We start from the raw sequence: 19,975 nt of genomic DNA, 5'->3' as shown, positions 1-19,975 counted from the left end.
CGAGTCGCCGGGGGCCGCTTTTAAGTTTTGCGTTGGTCGGCCGCTCCTCAGCCTCAGTTGTTGCTGCTTGCGAGCAGGTGGTTGCAGCTCCTCCTACTGCTGTCTGGTGGTGGGTACATCCTTGTCTGACACACACCTTCTGTCCTCTGCTGTTTCTGGCTACCATGGGTCCCTGCGGGCTCCTCCGGGAGCGTGCCACGGGCGGCCGCTCCCCCCCCCCCCCCCCCTGCTTGGACCCGGGGCATCTGGGCCCTGCTGGTCCGTCTCGAACACTTCCTTTTGCTCTGGAGCGGTGTGACAGGTCCTCCCCCCGAGACACACCCCCTGCTGTCCCAATGGTCTCCTATGTCCCCCCCCCCATCCCCCAATGGCACACACTCTGATTAGACCACTTCATGTTCTCTCCTGGAACGTCAATGGTCTCCTTGACCGTATCAAGCGCGGTGCGGTCCTTCGAGGGGCACATCGCCACTCGGCGGACGTGCTCCTTCTCCAGGAGACCCACCTTTTAGGTACACAATGCAACTCCCTGGGCAGATACGGGTTTGCGATGGTCTGGCACTCGGTTCCAGCGCGGGTTCCAGCGCGGGTCCCGCGGGGTGGCGATTCTGCTTTGGAAGGGTCTCCCCTTCACCCTTGTTCAAGCTCACACTGACCCACAGGGACGATACGTGGCGATATGGTGGAGGGTTGTCCCTTAAACTTCCTAAACCTCTACGTCCCGCCCGCTCTCCTGTCCCCGACCCTTCGATGCCTCCCACAGGTCGTCACCGCCTTCCCACTCGGCCTCACAATCGTTGGCGGCGACTTCAACGCAGTGATGCACCCGGGGCAAGACACGACCGGTCCCCCTTCAGTGTCCCGCACCTCCTCTGCGGCGGCCCTGTCGAGCTGGGCCTCGGCCTTGGGGCTCTGCGATATTTGGCGGGTCTGGAACCCTCGCACGGCACAATACACTCATACCTCAGCCTCCCATCATACCCACTCCCGCATCGATTTCCTCCTGCTCCCGGCCACGGACTACCACTTGGTCTCCGGAGCGACTATCTTGCCGACAGGACTGTCCGATCACTCCCCCGTATCCCTCCTTGTTGGCTCCACTCCAGGGGGACCGCGTGCGGTATGGCGCCTTAATGCATGGTTCCTACATGATCCGGCGCTGGTAGACTAGCTAGGACAGGAACTGACCCACTACTTCACTGCCAATGAGGGTTCGGTTCCTTTGCCGGGGACCCTCTGGGAGGCTGATAAAGTGGTGATTTGTGGTTTGGCAAGGGGGCTTGTCCACACCAAACGTGCGGACCGGCTGGCCCAGCTCGCGGAGTTGGAGTCCCAGGCTGCCCGGCTAGAGGCCGAACAGTTCGCAGTCGGTCGTGAGGACCCCACCCGACAATTGGAGATGGTCCGGGAGGAGCTCCCCCAGGTCTTGCTTGATGCGGCGCAGCAGCTGTGGCGGTCGTCGGTGGCGCTGATCTACGGCTGAGGGGACAAGAACGGTAAACTCCTCCATAATTTGGTCTCCTACCCTAGGATCCACTGCGTTATTCCGGAGGTCCGCGCACCGAATGGAACCCTCCAGGTGACCTCTGAGGCCATAGCCGGAGCCTTCGCCGACTTCTACACTCGCCTCTATGCGGTGCACCCCCCGACGCGCTTCTGACTACCCTCCTAAGCAGGGCCGGCGCTCGTCTGCCCTCCCTGGCTCCAGAGGATGCGGAGGCTCTAGAGAAGCCCTTCACCCAAGACGAAGTCCTGGAGGCCATCCCCCTTATGAACCGTGGCAGAACACCCGGGCCGGACAGGTTCCCACAGGAGTTCTATGCGGCTTTTCGGGACACTCTGGCCCCCCCAGCTGCTGAGTCTCTTCTAGCACGTGATAGAGAAGGGCTCCTTCCCCCCAGAATCGGACTTGGCCACGATTGTGGTCATCCCTAAGACCCATCTGCCCTCTGTGAACTGTGCGGACTTCCCTCCCATCTCCCTCATTAACACCGAGATCAAACTCTTCGCTACGATGCTTGCCCAAAGGCTAAAACCCTTTTTGCAGGATCTGGTCTTCCCGGACCAGTGTGGTTTTATGCCGGCCAGAGGTACCCGCCACTGTATCCGCCGCCTCCATCTGGCCCTAGCCCATTGCTCCCGCTTATCCCCATATCTGGCCCTCCTCTTTCTCGACTTCGAGAAAGCCTTCGATACGGTGGGCTGGGCGTATCTGCAAGATGTGTTGGAGGAGATGAGCTCTGGCCCACGGTTCCGCCGGTATGTAGGGATTCTCTAAGTGAGCCCCAGGGCCCGGGTGTTTATCAATGGGTTGCTTTCGGAGGCCTTCCCAATATGCAGAGGCACGCGCCAGGGGTGTCCCCTTCCTCCACTCCAGTTCGCGCTAGCGATGGAGCCCCTGGCGACGCTCATCTGGCATAACAGCCTCGTTCAGGTGTGGGCCTGGATTGAGAGTCACATAGTCAAAATAGCCCTGTACGCCGACGACGTGCTCCTGTATTTGGCGGACCCGGCGACCTCGGGCCCTAAATGTTTGCAAATCCTTCTCGACTTCGAGAAAGTCTCTGGCCTCCGACTTAACGTGGCCAAGTCCACCCTGGTCCCGCTGCACCCCTCCCGGGAATGCTTTGACTGGCAGTCGTCCATTCCCCTCAGACGCCACTCGATTAAATACCTGGGGATATGGATGTCCCTGTTGCCGGAATTGGAGTGGGCTCTAAACATCACGCCCCTGGTCACTCGAATGCGATCGGACCTGAAGAAGTGGCAATCCCTCCCCCTCAATCCCCTGAGGCGGAGTGCATGGTTTAAAATGATAGTCCTCCCCCGCTTCCTCTACACTCTACAAAATATTTCCATCCCCCTTTCCCGTGCTTGGTTCTGAGAGCTCGACGGGAACCTTTCCAGGTTCCTCTGGGGTGGCAGACGACCGCGGATATCACTCGCACACTGCCGCATCCCCCCCTTTGATGGTGGCCTAGGGGTGACTCACCTTTACCTCTACTACCTCGCCAGCAAATTGATAGTCATCCACGACTGGTATGCGGGCGGCTGGTCCGACCCAGCGTATCGGGTGGAACTAGAAGAGACTGACTTCCCACAGCTTCAAGCGCTCATCTATGGCTGCCCAGTCCCACAAACCATGGCCCCAATTACAACGACGGTCTTGATGGCTTGGCGCGCCGCCCTACGACACACGGGATGGGACCGCAAACTTACCCGACAGACGCCACTCTGGCACGGCAATTGGCTCAGAGAGGTTGCGTCCCTGGGCGGATTCCGGGGTGTCGGTGCTTGGGGATGTTTGGGTGGGAGACCACGTTCGAACCTTTGCTGACCTACAACAGCGCCACGCCCTTCCCCATACCCAACACTTCAGGTATTTACAACAGCGCCACGCCATTCATGCACATCTCCCCACGCCCACCACCCTTCCAGAGTTTAGCCCACTAGAAGCCCAAGTGATGGGGGATCTGGGGAATCCCGAATTTACCGGACCCTGGTAAATAATAGTCCCTCGTCCCTTGACCAGCTACGTACCCGGTGGGAGGGATGGGTGGTACCCCTGGAGGAGGCCGACTGGAGAGATGCCTTGATGGCCCGCGCACTCTAACCACATCATCCAAGCTGCGGCTGGTGCGGACATACTTTCTACACACGTCCCTCCTCACCCCAGAGAGGCTCTTCAGAGCCCGCTTGCGACCCTCCCCGGACTGCCCAAGATGTGGGCATTCTCCGGCACACTTCTACCACATGGTGTGGATGTGCCCGGGGCTTGTGAGGTTTTGGAGGGGAGTGGAAGTGGAGCTTTCACAAGCTCTGGCCTGGGAGGTCCCTCATGACCCACTGCAACTGCTGCTGGGGATCTTTGATGGCCTAGATGGCTCCCGATTGGATAGACGCCTGTTGGGGACGGCGGTGGCCGTGAATAAACGAGACACAGCCGGAAACTGGGTACGGCCTGTTGCACCCACGGTGAGGGGGATGGAGGAGAGGGGTGGACTGGTGCAGGGCCAAGGAAGAGGCCCTATTCGAATCCCGGGGATCTCCTGACCTGTTCTATAAAATATGAGGGAAATGGTTTAACATGCTCCCGCCGTGACCCCGAATGTATACACGGTCCTCTAATCAGACCCTACAGAATTTCACGATTTTGCGATGCGCGAAATAATCGCGAAATCAACAATCTAGACCGCGAAATTTACCTATTTGGCCGCTAAAAACTGCCTTCAGCAGACAGACAGAAAAATTGTGTCACTTTATTGGCCGTACTCGCAAACGTGACTACGTGTAGGTGGCGCTGCACGGCTGTAATAGCTGCCTGCTTCCTTAATGTAGTTGAAAGAAAGTCGAGAGAAATTTAAAGTAGTGTTTCACCGGCAAACTCTGTGAAGACTACGAGAGCTTCGAGTGTTCGTATTATTGGGAAAGTGTTAAAAAAGAAGATTCCAGCTCGTAAGCACAGGGAAAGGTAAGCCAAGACGATCAGGTCTCACCCATACAGTCAGCATGTTGCTTTGGAGTGGTGCTGGAAAACGATGACTGGGCATTGCTCCAAGGGAATCTCACACCTTGCGGCTGATAAAGCTTCTGCCTGTGGAAGAGATCTGGAAGAGATCTGTTACCAGAGGCAGAGGTTCAGTGCGCTAGATAAGGGGCATGAAAAGAACTAAAATCGTTCCTTCATGTCCATTGATTCTAGTCCTCTGTCCTGCTAGGAATAAACCATTTGTGCCAGAAAATGTGCAGAAGCCAAATAGCGATAAGTGTACCGAAAAATGAAACACACGCTAAAAAACAAAGCTGCATTTTAGAACCAGATTGGTAGAATATTTCGATACTAGGGGGGTAGCAGTAGCAGGCATTGGAGAGGTGAGAAAAAGCATAATAGGTCCAATTACGATTCTTGGAAGCGTCTTTTTGAATATTTTGTATTTTTTTAGTTTGCTTTCTGTGCATGTTAGAGAAAGATCCCCATTCTCTCTAGACATCCAGTTTAACAATGACTTCTTGTTCTTACCTAAATATGACAAAATGCAAAAAAGTGTACTCTTGTAGTGATTTAATTGATTTCATTACTGGCACTATTGCCCAGATGTTCGCTTTAGCAAGATTAAGGGATGTTTTTTTAATAGTCCTGAAATTAGTGCATTCTTCATCGTCAGTATGTTTTTTAGAAGGCATTAGTTTATTTGCTGTGGTATGGTATCTAGTGCCCACAATAGGATATTTCCAAAATAAAACATTCTGCCAATGAATTTTATATGTTGGTTTAAAATGCTGAATAAAGTTGATTATCAAAAAAAAAAAATCAAACAGGCCAATCATGGAAACACCAATCCATAACACATTTTACCACAGGATCACTTGCACTTTATCACTGATTAGCAGTGAGAAAAGTGCGCAGAAACACTAAGCCAGCACAAACAGAGTCCGAACCAGTAGGTCAGAAAGCAAAAAACTCAGGGGAAACACGCCAAAAGATGCCAAGTCTAACACCGATGAACCAACTAGTCACCTTGGATAACGCTCTTTCTGGTGAATACTTTACCTAAGCCCAGTTTCTCCACCTTTGAAATATTTCCAGATGCTATACTGGATCCAGTTACTTTTCCAGCATGTAGTGGTAGGTGGCACCATATGGCTCCTGACTGAATATCTCTGAGCCACAGAGTCACTGACTAGATGGACTGCTTTTAGAAATACATTTAAAAAAAGGAGCCAACAATGTGTGTTTATTTGTGGCATCTACTATGTTTGGCGGTTCAATAGTTCTATGAACATTTGGCTTCGAGACAGAGTTGGCAAAATGTTTAAGTAGGTGGAGAAATGAGCGTCTTTCAAAGCCAAGTTAAGCTTTTATGCTTGTTTTGGCGACTGGGGGTTGCCTTGATCTGAAGAAGATTATGATCACTCATTCAATCTAATGATGGTTGGAATGGCCCTCAATTCAGTGGTGGTGGACTGGTGACCCAGCAACTCTTCTCCACCGATAAGATTTTCCTGTCCAAGGGGTCATTTATTTAGGTTGGACACTAACGTTTTTTTATTCAGAAATTACAGTCAGTATCAAAGATGGTGTGTCACCTGCCACTTAATGTAGTTTCTCAGTGCCAGAGTGCCATGACATCCTCCAACAGTTTGTACTCATAAGCCATCAAAGAAAAACAAAAGAGGAAATCAACAGTTTTATAGCCCCTCGACAGTGAGACTTAGGGACGCACAAACAGCTGCATGTTCATTGGGACAAAGACTCAAGTAGGTCAATCTAATCAGATACGGCCCCTCACTGTACACTTTAGAAGCACCATAAGTACGAATCCTAAAAACCCATTCTGTAAAAATAAAAAAAAATAAAAAATAAAAAATAAAAAAAAGCTTTTCGCTTGGAGTTCTAAGTATCAGTGTCTGAGCGTACTGGGTGTGAGACAATGGGTACTTATAACATGCCAAAGTCAAGTTCACATTAAATCTTCCAAGCAAGTCAAATAAAGGGGAAAACAGAAAACCAGGTCACAGCGCCAGCAGGAGGGATTGTATGTTAGGTGAAACACAATGCAAATGATTTAATGATAAGTGATGTGAAGCCCTCACAGAGGCAGTATGGTGTAATTCTAAGCACACAAGTATGGAATGACCCAATAAAGGAATAATACTAAACAAACCCCCCAAAAAATATAGTCTAATCAAGAGGAAAAAAACACCAGCATTTTGTCGAAACTCAGTCTGATGTGCAAAAAAGAGAAATTGACAGAAGCTGAGGGAGGGAGGGAGGGAGAAGATGGGGCTTGCTGGAGACATTACCAGTGATTCATTTGTTAGACGTAATGGTGTTGCTCAATAACATTGCATCAAAAAAAGCTCAGAGCATCTATAGCTCTACATTACAAACATCAGAGCCTGCTTACTCTGTGACCCTCCAGAAGGGCTAACCAAATGAATTAAAAAAAATGTACGAGACAGACTAACTGGATTATTTATAGGATAAGAGCAAAAACAATTACAATGCTGAAGTTCGCACGAAGAGCAAACTACATGTGCTGAGCAAAGTGGAAACAGCTAAACCAGCATATGTTGTTCATTCACAAGTCTTTCTCTAGAAAAATATAATTTCATTATGCATGGTATTCACACCCATTCGTTCACATATTACACGCTGATCCCTATGAGAAGCAGTAGTAGGCACAAAAACTACTCTAAACACTAATGGTTATTTTTATTTACCAGTGTGTGGCTCTAGTCAGATCGTATCTGCTCACTAATTATCTTGAAAATCAGCATTGGAAACAAAGGTGTGCAACAACAGAAGGTTAGACCTGCAAAGCCCACCAGATACACCAAGCAAGGAAGGGCACATGCACTGCTTTAAGAATGTATATCGAACCCCTCCTATGATGTTTAGGGAGACGGAGGCCCCATATGAATGGTCTAAATCAAAAGAACAGACCCCCACATTTCATATCTGTTCAAAGCTAAGATTGTAGAGCAGCCTTTCTACCTCTAGAGCTTTTCCCCATATCAAACACCAAACAGCACTTTCTCACTTCCACAAGTTGCCCCAGTGTGGATTCACTGCCAACACAAGGCTTTTGCTTCCCCTTCACACTTACTTTGTCAGCAGCTGCTAATAAGTCATCTGCCATCTTGTCCAGGTTCGATGCTTTCCCCGTGTAGATGAAGCACATCATTTCCTTGAACACGTCTGGTTCCACATCATTTATTTCCACTCGATTCTTAAGCAGAGGAAAATATATAAATGTCAGGAAATATTTTCCTTCACCAAGAATGCAAAATAGGAAAAACAAGATACAGTCACTTTAAAATAAAATCACTATTAAGAAACTCAGAGGATGTTAGTGAACAGGTGCCTGCAGCATATTCTCCAGGCATGCAATGTTGAAGAATGACACAAGAAAAATATGAAGAATGACTGTGAGGCGATACGAAATACTGTAATCAATATAGTTCTAGCTATCCTGTCTTCCCAAAATGGATGGGAACCCGATATGATAGTGACATAAAATGCTGAAAAGGGATACAGTATATGCAAGGTCAAGTTTCAAGAAAACAAGCTGCATTGAACTTCTTGGACAATAGTTGTGTCTTTATGTGAAAAATCAAGTGAGCAATGTGGGTTTATATGCAGGGATGCAAACAGCATGTCTTATGAGACCGAGAGAGATCTACTGAATGAAGAGATAGCCACAATGCTCCCAAATCTGTGGAGGTGGTCTTCATCCAAAAGGTTGAGAGTATACATCAACTATTCCAAGATAGATAGTTCGACAGTTAGACCAAAATCTAATCCCAAGGGTGGAACGTTGACATTTTCAAGAGAAGGAGAAGTTGCCTCTATACCATTATACAAGATGGCACAGAGATTTGGCAGCTACTGCACTGGGATTTGACGTTTGCAGCACATTATCCAACTAGTTATCAAACTAGATTTTCACCCCCTAAGGGAATTTGATTACTTTTACCTACGCCTTTGGCTTCAGATCCCAGAACTCCAGCCATAATCAGTGCGACATGACCAAACTAGAGGTCTCTTAACATTATTAGTAAGTTCCGAAGCGCAGCCTCATTGCCAAAATTGAGCATGAACTTTTACTTTCCTGCATACAGGAGTAAGGAGACGTAACAAAATTCACGCCGGAGACGAAACCTGATTTGGGACTTCTTGCCACATGCATCCAAACACAGGCCCTCATTTGTCCACAAGGGCTGACTTACTGTTCAGGTAACACACCATCGCCACTACCAAAGAGAGCTGGGGGATTCCTGGACACAAAGACTATACCTGCCCTTGAGGGGCAGGGAGTAGCTGCCAATGGCTTTGAAATAGAAGGGGTCTTTAAACCTCCTTGGCCTGCATGAGGCAGTTTTGGTTGACAATGGGTAAACAGAACATGTCAAATTTACATTTGAATGCCACATTAAATCTCCCCAGCATGTCAAATTAAGGCCAAGACAAAAGAAAATCAGGTCACAGTGCTGGCAGGAGGGACAGCTTGTTAGGTGAAACACTACACAAGTAATTTAATAAGGGATCTTTGGTTGAAGAACTGTGCAAGCCACCCACCCAAATAAAAATGCCCTTATACGCCAAAGCTTTGGTCATGTCCACATCACAGCACCTAGTTGAATGCAGGTCCTCATGGTCACTTGTACAAAGGCAAGGGTCAGGCTTTGCTTCCATCAATTAAGACCCAACTTGTGAGAACGTAGCATAGGAGATGGGTTCTTACGTGAATAAGAAATTCCTGATATACCAGCTGGAGTTTCCCGCACCAAGATCTGGATCAGTAGCTGGATCGGGACAAACAACGGGAAGCTTAGCCTTCCCCCCTCAGTAGAAACCTGGCTGGAATTCTCCTTCAATGGACTGCGTTCTGGGCTACTTACTCAATAGGATATTTTCCAAGCCCCAGTTTCTGCATACTGCGCCGAACACTCCATCAGGGGAACCTGGACTCCGGGCCAATTCCTCAATAAGGCCTACGTAATCACAAGTCTGTATGAGCACATTACTAATCTCTGACCTGGTGAGGATCACTGCCTACCCCCATCCCCCAAGAAGATTAATTAGTAGCAGAAGCATATTTACTTACCCCAGAGCCTGGTACTGTACGCCTCATTTGCATCCTTCTGTGTTTCTATGCACATACTGTTACATAGGCACGTAAAAGCTCCTAGCCTAATCTGCCATCTTTGGTACCTGTGTATGAAGTTGGCGGGACTGCTGTGGCACTAATCATTAGATTTGCTACTAGGCCTCCTTCCTGGAGAACTTCCTCAAAATCGTGTTGATCTTTACACATCTTGTCTTTGAACCTTTCAATGGAGTCCCATAATGACCTATCACAGCGTCCCAAAAGGGCATATGCACTGGACACCTTCAAGAAGGAAGCAGAGGTGCCACACACTTTTCTACCCCAAGAATCCTGGGATCTGCTTTCTTTATTTGGTGGGACAGTAGATGAAGACGCCACTGCATGGGTCTTTTTTGCTACAGTAATCATCACTGAATCCGGTGGAGAATCCGCCCTCGAGAAAAGTGGATCTTGCTCTGGGGGTTTGTATTTTTTCAAAATCCTCACAGAAGACAACTTGATGGATGCTGGCATAAGGAAGGTGCCCATCACCGGCTGAATCAGCCCAGACACAAAGGTAGCAATGGTCTTGAAGCTGATCTTTGGTGTAGAGTCTCAAAAATGACTGAGGATATTGCTGGGGCAGTAGGCATATCTATATTCAATTTATTTGCCCCTTGTGTCAGTACATAGTGGAAGGTGTTGATCTCTTCCACTGGCAAGATCCTTGAAGGCAGGGTGCCTATCGTGGTAGGAGAATTGTCCCTCTTTGACGAGTGCGTGAATGAGGATCGCGTAGAAGACCTATGCCTTGGCAATGGGCGATGCCTATGGGTCAGTGTTCTTGGTCTTGTTCAAGCATGCTCACAACCTCGGAATAGTTGTAGGAGAAATGTCTTCAGCCTGTTCCAGCCAGGCTAGAGGTGAACTGTGGAGAGGACCGGAGTAGTCTGGAGGCTGATCTATTCTAGCAGTTGTAGGGTCATGCCAAGCCACACTGGTAATAACCACAAATGGCCCCAACCCCATCAAATTCCACATCTTCCATCACTCTCCTGGTAAATAGTCACACTTCCTTAAACACCTCAGGGGTGACAAGTTAGGTCAGTTGTTCTTTGCAGAGATCCGCAGACCATTTTACAAAGAGATGATATGTATCTTGTTCACTTGCCAGGGAAAGCGGGTGGGTTGCTCATGACTGATGAGGAGAGCCCTGGAAGAGAACTAGGATTACAGGTAAGTAACTTATCCTTCTCTTCCAGGGGATCCTCATCAATAGTCATAAGCACATGAATAGAATAGCGAGCCCATCCTCTGATACTGCAGGCAAGTTACCAGATCACAATCAAGATACATAGTAACCATAAGGCATATACAGACTTCAACAGGTTAGCATTGGAAAAGATTCCTCAAGGAGGCCTGACCTACTTGGGTATCCGCCCTGGAGTCAGAATTCAGACAGTAATGCCTGGTAAACGTATGGACCGATTTCCAAGTTGCAGCTTTGCAAACCTCGGCCATCGGTACATTGTGTAAGAATGCAACCGTAGCAGCTTTGCCCCTAGTAGAGTGAGCTTTAGGGGAGGCTAACAGAGGCTTGTTCGCTATCTGGTAGGCCAACTTTTTACAAGACACTATCCATCGTGAAATGGATCTTTTAGAAGCTGGGAAGCCTGTTCTAACAGAGCCGTAGTTTACAAACAATTGATCAGCTTTTCTAATGGATTTTGTTCCCTCCAAATAGAATTTGAGAACCCTCTTGAGGTCTAACAAATGAAGAGACCTTTCCGGTAGGAGCAGGATTGGGAAAGAAAGAGGGTAGAGAAATAGTCTAATTTACATGGAAATCAGACACTACCTTGGGCAAGAAGGAAGGGTGAATTCGCATAACCACCCTATTGTGGTGGAAAACCGTATTTGGTTCCTTAGAACGGAGTGCTTGTACTTCACTCATTCTGCATGCTGATGTAATCGCCACTAGAAAAGCTACTTTTTATGTAAGGTGTTGTAATGTGGCCTATTGAATGGGTTCAAATGGGGGACCCATCAATTTGGACAAGACTAGATTCAACTCCCAAGGAGGTCGAATAGGAGGATAAACCTTCTTCAACCCCTGTTAAAACTTTTTCAACCCCTGTAGGAAATCCTTGAAGAGCTGAAGTTGAAAGAAAGAAGGCTGGTTAGGTGATTTACGATCTGCTGTGATGGCCGCCAAATGCACTTTTATGGATGAATACTTCAACCCAGATTTGGCCAAGTAGCAGATACATCACAAGGGGTGGTATGCACACCGTAGTTTCTCTCTATATAGTCCATTCCTCAAACTTTAACCAGTTGTGTGCAAAACTGGGCCGTGCTTTGCCCTCAAGCACCATAATTAATACAATACTGAGGGGAGAGCGTTTAAGCGCTCCACTCCCAGATGCACAGCGTTTATTGGAGAGTAGATCCTGCTGCAGATTCAACATTTGTTTTTTCTCCTAATTAATCCTATTTAGTCCACAATTTTTTGCCAAAAGATGTCCTTGTTATCCTTTAAATTGTCCACGTGTATGGTGTTGTGTATTTTGAATGCTTCCCATATTTAACGTGTGACCATCCAGACCTCTTCGAAAATACGATCAAAATGCACAGAATCGTTCAAATCGGCATTTCTTTATTGAGCACCCAATGCATTTCGGCAGGATCTAGTGTGCATATCACCTCTTGTGATGTTTCAAATGTAATTGCTCTAATGTTGGTTTTGCACCCGGATTGGAAAATATCTAAGCGTGATAGAAGGTTTCATTAAACAACTTCATGTATGGCGATACAGCAAATTTTTTATTAACATAAACTGAAATTCTGAACAAGTTTTCATATTTGAGAGAGTCAACATATGAACTGGTTATGTCTAAGTAAACAGTTAGAATACATGGTATTTTGCGAACATGCAATAGGTTTGATTTAGGTTTAGTATTTCACTGAAGAGAAAGTGCTCTCTGGGTGATGTAGTTTGGAGTTTGTTTTTCGGGAGTCAGGTGATTAAATTATTTGACACGTGGGTGGGCGGAGTACATTGGTTTAATGCGGGTTCAAATGGTGGGTTTGTTATACGGGAGATGATAGCTATTTGTCGCGCACGTTGTACGCTACAAGTGATTTTGGAATGAGCAGGTAGGTCTGTGGTTAGTTGTTGTGGTATTAGGGCATGTTTAAGTGTATCTGTTGGGATTTGTTTGTGAACTAGTGCGGCTAACAGACGGACGAGAGAAGTGAAGGAATATGCTACTTACCAGTATGCATCTGTTCTTGGCATGTGGGCTGCTGAATTCATATCTGTGCATAGATCGCCGCCTAGTGTTGGGTCCGGATGATTGCACATTGTTGTCCTGGAAGAGTCTTCGAAGTATCACGAGATAGGTGGCTCCTCCTTCGGACTACAGTGCGCATGGGCACCCTCTCCATTCTCAGATTGTTTTTCGCCATTGTGGCAGAGATGGAGTATAGTATAGTAAGAGATGGCCATGCAAAGAGTGAATGCAGCAGCTGCGACAGGCACCGGGGAGGTGGGTGGGCGATATGAATGTCAGCAGCCCTACATGCCAAGAACAGATGCATACTGGTAAGTAGCATATTCCGTTCAAGGCATGTGGGCTGCTGAATTCATATCTGTGCATAGAATGTATAGCAGTATCTCCCTTAGCGGTGGCTACCTGTTCAGCTGCAGCAGTCTGGAAAAGAGTTTTGAGAACAGCCTGTCCTACAGCAGCTTGCTGTTTGAATGTACATCTACACAATAGTGTTTTGTAAATGTATGTGTGGTTGACCATGTGGCTGCTTTACAAATTTCAGGTAAAGGAATATTACCCAGGAAAGCCATGGATGCCCATAGCTTGCGTGTGGAATGCGCCCTAGGGGGAACTGTTAAGGTGCGTTTGGCTTTTAAATAACATATTTGGATGCACTTAACGATCCATCTGGCTATACTTGATTTTGAAATAGGGTTGCCTTTGTGTTACGGTGAGAAAGCAACAAACAACTGTTTTGTTTTTCGAAATGCCTTAGTTCTGTCTATATAGTATAGCAGAGCTCTCTTGACATCTAGAGTATGCAAGGCCCTTTCAGCTACTGTTTGTGGATTTTGAAAGAACACTGGCAGTTCGATGGTTTGATTTATATGGAAATGGGATACCACCTTCGGCATGAATTTAGGGTTTGTTCTGAGAACTACTCTATTTGCATGTATTTGAATGAATGGCTCTTGAATAGTTAGGGCTTGCAGCTCGCTAAATCTTCGAAGCGAAGTAATGGCAATAAGGAAAGCCACCTTCCAAGTAAGAAATTGTATTTCGCACAAGTGTAGTGGTTCAAAAGGTGGTCCCATAAGTCTGGTTAAAACAGTGTTCAGATTCCAGACTGGTGAAGGTGGGTGTCTTGGAGGAATTACGCGTTTGAGTCCTTCCATAAACGCCTTAATTGCTGGCACCCTAAATAGTGAAAGGTGTTGCCTGTTTTGAAGATATGCTGCTAACGCAGCTAAATGTATCCTGATGGATGAATAGGCTAAATTGCAGCGTTGTAGGTGCAAGAGATAGCAAATTATGTTTTGAGTAGAAGCATCAAGTGGGTTAATATCGTTGTTACGACAGTAAATGACTAAACGTTTCCATTTTGCTGCATAACATGCTCTGGTAGTGGGTTTTCTTGCCTCTTTGATAATTTTCATGCAGTCTGGAGGCAAGCTCAGGTATCTAAATTCTAGGATTTCAGGAGCCATATCGCCAGGTTCAGCTGTTGCGGGTCTGGGTGTTGGATTTCTCCATGGCTCTGAGTTAGAAGATTGGGCGTGAGTCGCAGTCTTTGATGGGGCACCACCGACAGCTCTAGGAACGTTGTGTACCATGGCGGCCTCGCCCATGTGGGAGCAACTAGGATCAGGGTCAGCGAATGTTGGCGCAATTTGCGTGCCACCAGCGGTATTAATGGAGCTGGGGGAAAAGCGTACGCAAATTTGCCTGACCAGTTCATCCATATCGCATTGCCTTGCGATTGCGGATGTGGGAACCTGGCGGCAAAGTACTGGCATTTTCGCTTGTGGCAAACAGATCTATTTCCGGGTGTCCCCACTTCCGGAAGAATGGTTGGAGCACTGTGGGGTGAATCTCCCATTTGTGCATATGTTGACTGTGCCTGCTTAGCAGGTCGGCTACTTGATTGTCCTTGCCTGGGAGGTGCTCTGCCATAAGAAACATGTTCCTTTGAATGGCCCACTTCCACATTGCTTTAGCTAGGTGCGATGGCTGTGGTGAGTGTGTTCCTCCCTGTTTTTGAATGTAATACATAGCTGTCATGTTGTCCGTCCGGATCAACACGGTTTTGTTGCATAAGTGTGTCGAACGCATTTAGAGCTAGAAAGATAGCCATCAGCTCTATAAAGTTGATGTGCATCTTCTTTTGTTGTACAGTCCAGAGTCCCTGTACTGTGTAGTGTAGGACATGGGCTCCCCATCCTAGTAGGGATGCTTCCGCGGTCAACACTATTTGTGGGACAGGCTCTTGTAACAGTCGTCCTTTGCAAAGGTTTTGCAGATTCCACTAATGCAGAGAGTTGTATGCCCGACTGGTCACCAACACTAGGTCCTGTAATTGCTCTTGAGCCTGATTCCACTGCCTTGCTAGGCACTCTTGGAGCGGATGCATGTGTAGTCTGGCATGAGGGACTATGAATATGCACGAGGCCATCATGCCTATTAGTTGCATAAACACTGGAGCTGGTACTGAGTGTTGGGGCCTGAATTTTTGGATCAATGCCGTTGATCCGTGCTGCGTTGGGATATGCTTTTGCTGCCAGTGTATCTATAGTTGCTCCCAGGTATTATTGTACATGGGAGGGTTGCAGATGTGATTTTGGGTAGTTTAGCGAGAAGCCTAAACTGTGCAGGAGATGGATGGTTTTTGACATGTCGTTGGCACACTGCTGGGCTGATGGCGCGTGTATTAGCGAATCGTCCAGATATGGGTACACATGGATGTGTTGGCTTCTGAGATGTGCCGCCACTGTAGCTAGACATTTGGTGACGACTCGTGGAGCTGTTGTGACACCAAATGGTAGGACTTTGAACTGGTAGTTCTGTCCTTGAATGGTGAACCTGAGATACTTTCTGTGAGCAGGGTGTATTGGTATATGAAAGTATGCGTTTTTGAGGTCTAGAGTTGCTAGGAAGTCTCCCTTGCGAAGCAATGGTAAGACTTGCTGGAAAGTGAGCATATGAAAATGCTCTGACAAAATGTACAGGTTGAGGGGCCTGAGGTCCAATATTGGTCTGAGAGACCCGTCCTTCTTTGGAATCAGGAAGTATAGGGAGTATACTCCTGTTCCCTGATGTTGTAGTGAGACTGGTTCTATGGCCCCCTTTTGCAGCATACTTATGACCTCTTGCTGCAGTAGTGTTATATGTTCCTGTGACATTGGACGGTGCACGGGTGGTATGTTGGGTGGGGTTGAGGTGAGTTCTAGGCAATAGCCATGTTGGATAATTTGCCTGACCCACTTGTCTGTTGTGATATTTAACCAGATTGGCAGAAATTGTTGTAGTCTTTCCCCGACCGGTGTTATATGGTCTGGGGGTAGTGCCAAGAAGTCACTGTTTGGTGTTAGTGGAGGATCTATTTACTTTTCCTCCACGACCACTTCCTTTGGTGTTATTGCCTCTGTTTTTGTTGTATGTGGATTGCGTGTTACTTTTGTAGCTGGAGGATTGCTGTGATGTATTACTTCGCGCTCCTCCTCTATAATTGGAGCGACGAAAGGAGCCCCGGTGTTGTTGGGACTGGAGAGCTCCCATGGAGTTTGCTGTTTCCGCATCCTTTTTCATTTTGTCCAGAATTGAGTCAACTGCTGGACCAAATAAAAAGTTTGGGTTGATGGGCTGATTAAGAATTGTGGATTGAACTTCATTCTTAGAGCCCGATATGCGGAGCCATGCGTGTCGCCTTAGAAGCACGCTTGTATTGATGGATCTGGCCGCTGTATCTGCCGCGTCTAGAGCACATTTAATTGAGGCATTGGTGATGAGCTTTCCCTCCTGTATAAGTTCATCTGCCTGCTGTTTGTAAGGATCAGGTAAGTGTTGGAGAATTTCTTCTAAGCTGTCGTAGTGTGCCCTGTCATATCTGGCCAGCAAGGCCTGTGTATTGGCAATTCTCCATGAGTTTGCTGCTTGAGCTGCTACTCTTTTGCCTGATGCCTCAAAGATCTTTGACTCTTTGTCCGGAGGTACAGCCTCTCCGGTAGTTTGGGAATTAGCCCGTTTACATGCGTTGGATACCACTAGGGAGACTAGGGGTAGCTGGCCCTTGATGTATGTAGGATCTATAGGCGCAGCCCTATATTTATTTCCAATTGTAGGGTTTATGACCCGTGCCCTAGCAGTGTCCTTAAAAATGTCATGTGCGTGTTTTAAGACGCCCTTCAACATGTGGAGTGTTTTTACATGTCTCAGATTTTGTTAGTGTATCAAAGAGAAAGTCTTCTTCAATAGCATCAGAGTGCATATCCACATTATGGTAGGTAGCTGCTCTATCAAGTAAAGAATTAAAGGTCACTGTATCTTCTGTGGGTGATGGCTTAGTTGGGTAAACTGCAGGTTCTGTAATGGGCAGAGTCCCTTCATTGTCTGGTTCTCCTCCTGCACCCCATGGCTGTAGGTTGGGGTCTTCAGTTGGGTTTTGTGGATAACCAAACCCCACATCTGCATCCTGATCTTCATCCGGGTTCTAGTTAGGTGATGTTGGGGTATATGGGGTTGTAGGCATAGCTGGAGTGATAGGTTAAAAAAGTATTGGAGAGGTAGCAAAGTCTCTCTTCTTTTTGAGCGGTATTCTAGGAAAGTCTTCTATTGGCAGAGGCCTTTTCTTTTTTGTGTAAACAGTCACTTTACCAGTTTCTGGGTTAATATACAGTTTTGACTGGTCTTCTGTGGAGGGCTCTGGGTGAATAAGCTCGCCCTCCACAGTTTTTGGCCTTGGTGCAGTAGCCTTTGGTTTGACTGTTTTCGGTTCGACAGGTTTAGTGGGTTCGACCGCTTTTGTGGTTGGATTGGTTTTTGATGTTTGTCGACAGATTTTGTCGGTTGAACGTCTTTGGCTGGCTTCACCACCTCTTTCGGACCGAGCGGTTTGGTAGGTTCGACAGTCTCTTTAGGTGTTTTAGGTGTTTGTGGTTTTGGCTCGATGCCCTTTTTTGGTTCGAGGTGCTTTGGCTCGACCGATTTATTTTGGTCCACCCTAGGTTTCACTTTCGGTTCGACGTTAGTTTTGGGCGTAGGCCTTTTACTTTTGTCGACTGTTTTTATCCCCTTGTCGATATTTGAGGCTTCTTTGGTCGATACGACGGGCTTTGTCTTTGGGGTCGATTTGATGTGCTTTTGCTTTGGCGTCAAATGGACGTTTTTTGGCTGCGATGTTGACTCGATGGCTTTAGGCTTTGTCCTCGACTCGACTGCTTTAATCTTCGATGTCGACTCGACGGTCTTTGGCTTCGAAGGCTGTGTTGGGGCTACGGCCTTCGGCTCGATGACCTTGGCTTAATTACTTTTGGTTCGATGACTTTTGGTCCGAAGACTGTGTTGTCGGCGAGTTTCGGTTTCGATGGAACCGGTGCCGTATGGTGCGTCTCAGAGAGCTCTTTGAATATGTTCTTAGCCGGGCGGTATGGCGGGGCTGTAGAACTAGAATGTTGATCTTGGCTAAGGCCTGCTGGCGATGCCTCGACCTGAGTCTCTGATATCGGTATAGTGTCTTTATGGGGCGGTGTACTCACGGTTCGCCCCTCGTCGTCATAGGAGTCGTCTTCAACAGCTACGATGTCTTGATCGTATTCCTCGAAACCGACGATTTGGTCCTCCTCTTCGAGGTAATCATCGGAGTCGTGCTCAGATTATTGGTCTTCGTCTTGATCCGAGTCTTCGGTGCTAGCTAGTTCTTCCTCATCGTCGAAGATATTGGGCTCTGGCGCCGACCGCTGCATTTCTTGCCTCGCCGCCCGTCGATTCCGGATAGTCTTTTTAGACCGGAACTGGGCACAGGCCAGGCAACTATCTTCTTTGTGATCTGGAGATAGGCATTTGTTGTACACGGGATGCTTATCTGTGTGCGGGAATGCAAATGCTACTTACCAGTATGCATCTGTTCTTGGCATGTAGGGCTGCTGACATTCATATCTGTGCATAGTCCGCCACCTAGTGTTGGGTCCGGATGATTGCACATTGTTGTCCTGGAAGAGTCTTCGAAGTATCACGAGATAGGTGGCTCCTCCCCTGGACTACAGTGCGCATGGGCATCGCCTCCATCCCCAGATTGTTTTTAGCCATTGGCAGAGATGGAGTGAAGAAAGTGAGTGATGACCATGCTATGAGCATATGTGTAAATGAATAAATACTGCAGCTGCTACAGGCGCCGGGGAGGAGGGTGGGCGATATGAATGTCAGCAGCCCTACATGCCAAGAACAGATGCATACTGGTAAGTAGCATTTGCAGTTCGAGGCATGTGGGCTGCTGAAATCATATCTGTGCATAGAATACATAGCAGTCCCTCCATTAGCGGCGGCCGCCCGTGCCAGCTGCAGCAGTTTGAAAAAGCGTTTTTAGAACAGCCTGACCAACAGCTGCCTGCTGTTTGGAATGCACGTCTACACAGTAGTGCTTAGTGAAAGTATGTGTGGTAGACCATGTGGCTGCTCTACAGATGTCTTCTAAGGGAATGTTAACTAGGAAGGCCATAGAGGCCCCCAACTTCCTAGTGGAGTGGGCCCTTGGTGGGATAGTGAGAGTGCGCTTAGCTTTAGCATAACAGATCTGAATGCACTTTACTATCCATCTAGCAATCCCCGCTTTGGAGATTGCATTTCCCTTGTGTTGTGTGGCAAAAGCAACAAAGAGTTGTTTGGTTTTGCGGAAATCTTTTGTCCTGTCCACATAGTACATCAAGGCCCTTTTCACATCAAGAGTGTGGAGCATACGCTCCGCCAGCGTCTCTGGGTTTTGGAAAAACACCGGCAATTCAATTGTTTGGTTCATGTGGAACTGTGAGACCACTTTGGGTAAGAATTTAGGGTTAGTGCGGAGCACCACCCTGTTAGCATGTACTTGGAAGAAAGGTTCTTGGATGGTGAGCGCCTGCAGCTCGCTTACCCTCCGTAGCGATGTAATTGCTACTAAGAACGCAACCTTCCAAGTCAAAAACTGGAGTTCACAAGAGTGCAGTGGCTCAAAGGGAGGACCCATCAGCCTTGTAAGAACCACATTGAGGTTCCATTCTGGAGCTGGTGGAGTCCTTGGTGGAATGACCCTTTTGAGTCCTTCCAGAAAAGCCTTGATAGCAGGGACCTTAAAGAGAGACA

General features: G+C 47.6%; 1 protein-coding gene across 3 annotated transcripts in view; it reads right to left on the bottom strand.

Annotated features, from left to right (window-relative positions):
- SPOP (speckle type BTB/POZ protein) overlaps positions 1 to 19,975 on the bottom strand; it is a 343,001-nt gene that overhangs the window by 52,674 nt on the left and 270,352 nt on the right. For all 3 annotated transcript variants that reach the window (XM_086923988.1, XM_086923990.1, XM_086923989.1), the window contains exon 9: positions 7,611 to 7,733. In XM_086923988.1, coding sequence (XP_086780114.1) covers positions 7,611 to 7,733 — 123 coding nt within the window. The remainder of the gene's footprint in view (positions 1 to 7,610; positions 7,734 to 19,975) is intronic.

Source organism: Lissotriton vulgaris, chromosome 5, assembly GCF_964263255.1.
Source record: "Lissotriton vulgaris chromosome 5, aLisVul1.2, whole genome shotgun sequence".
Classification (NCBI taxonomy): Eukaryota; Metazoa; Chordata; class Amphibia; order Caudata; family Salamandridae; genus Lissotriton; species Lissotriton vulgaris.
This window is presented reverse-complemented; position numbering and strand designations above follow the sequence as displayed.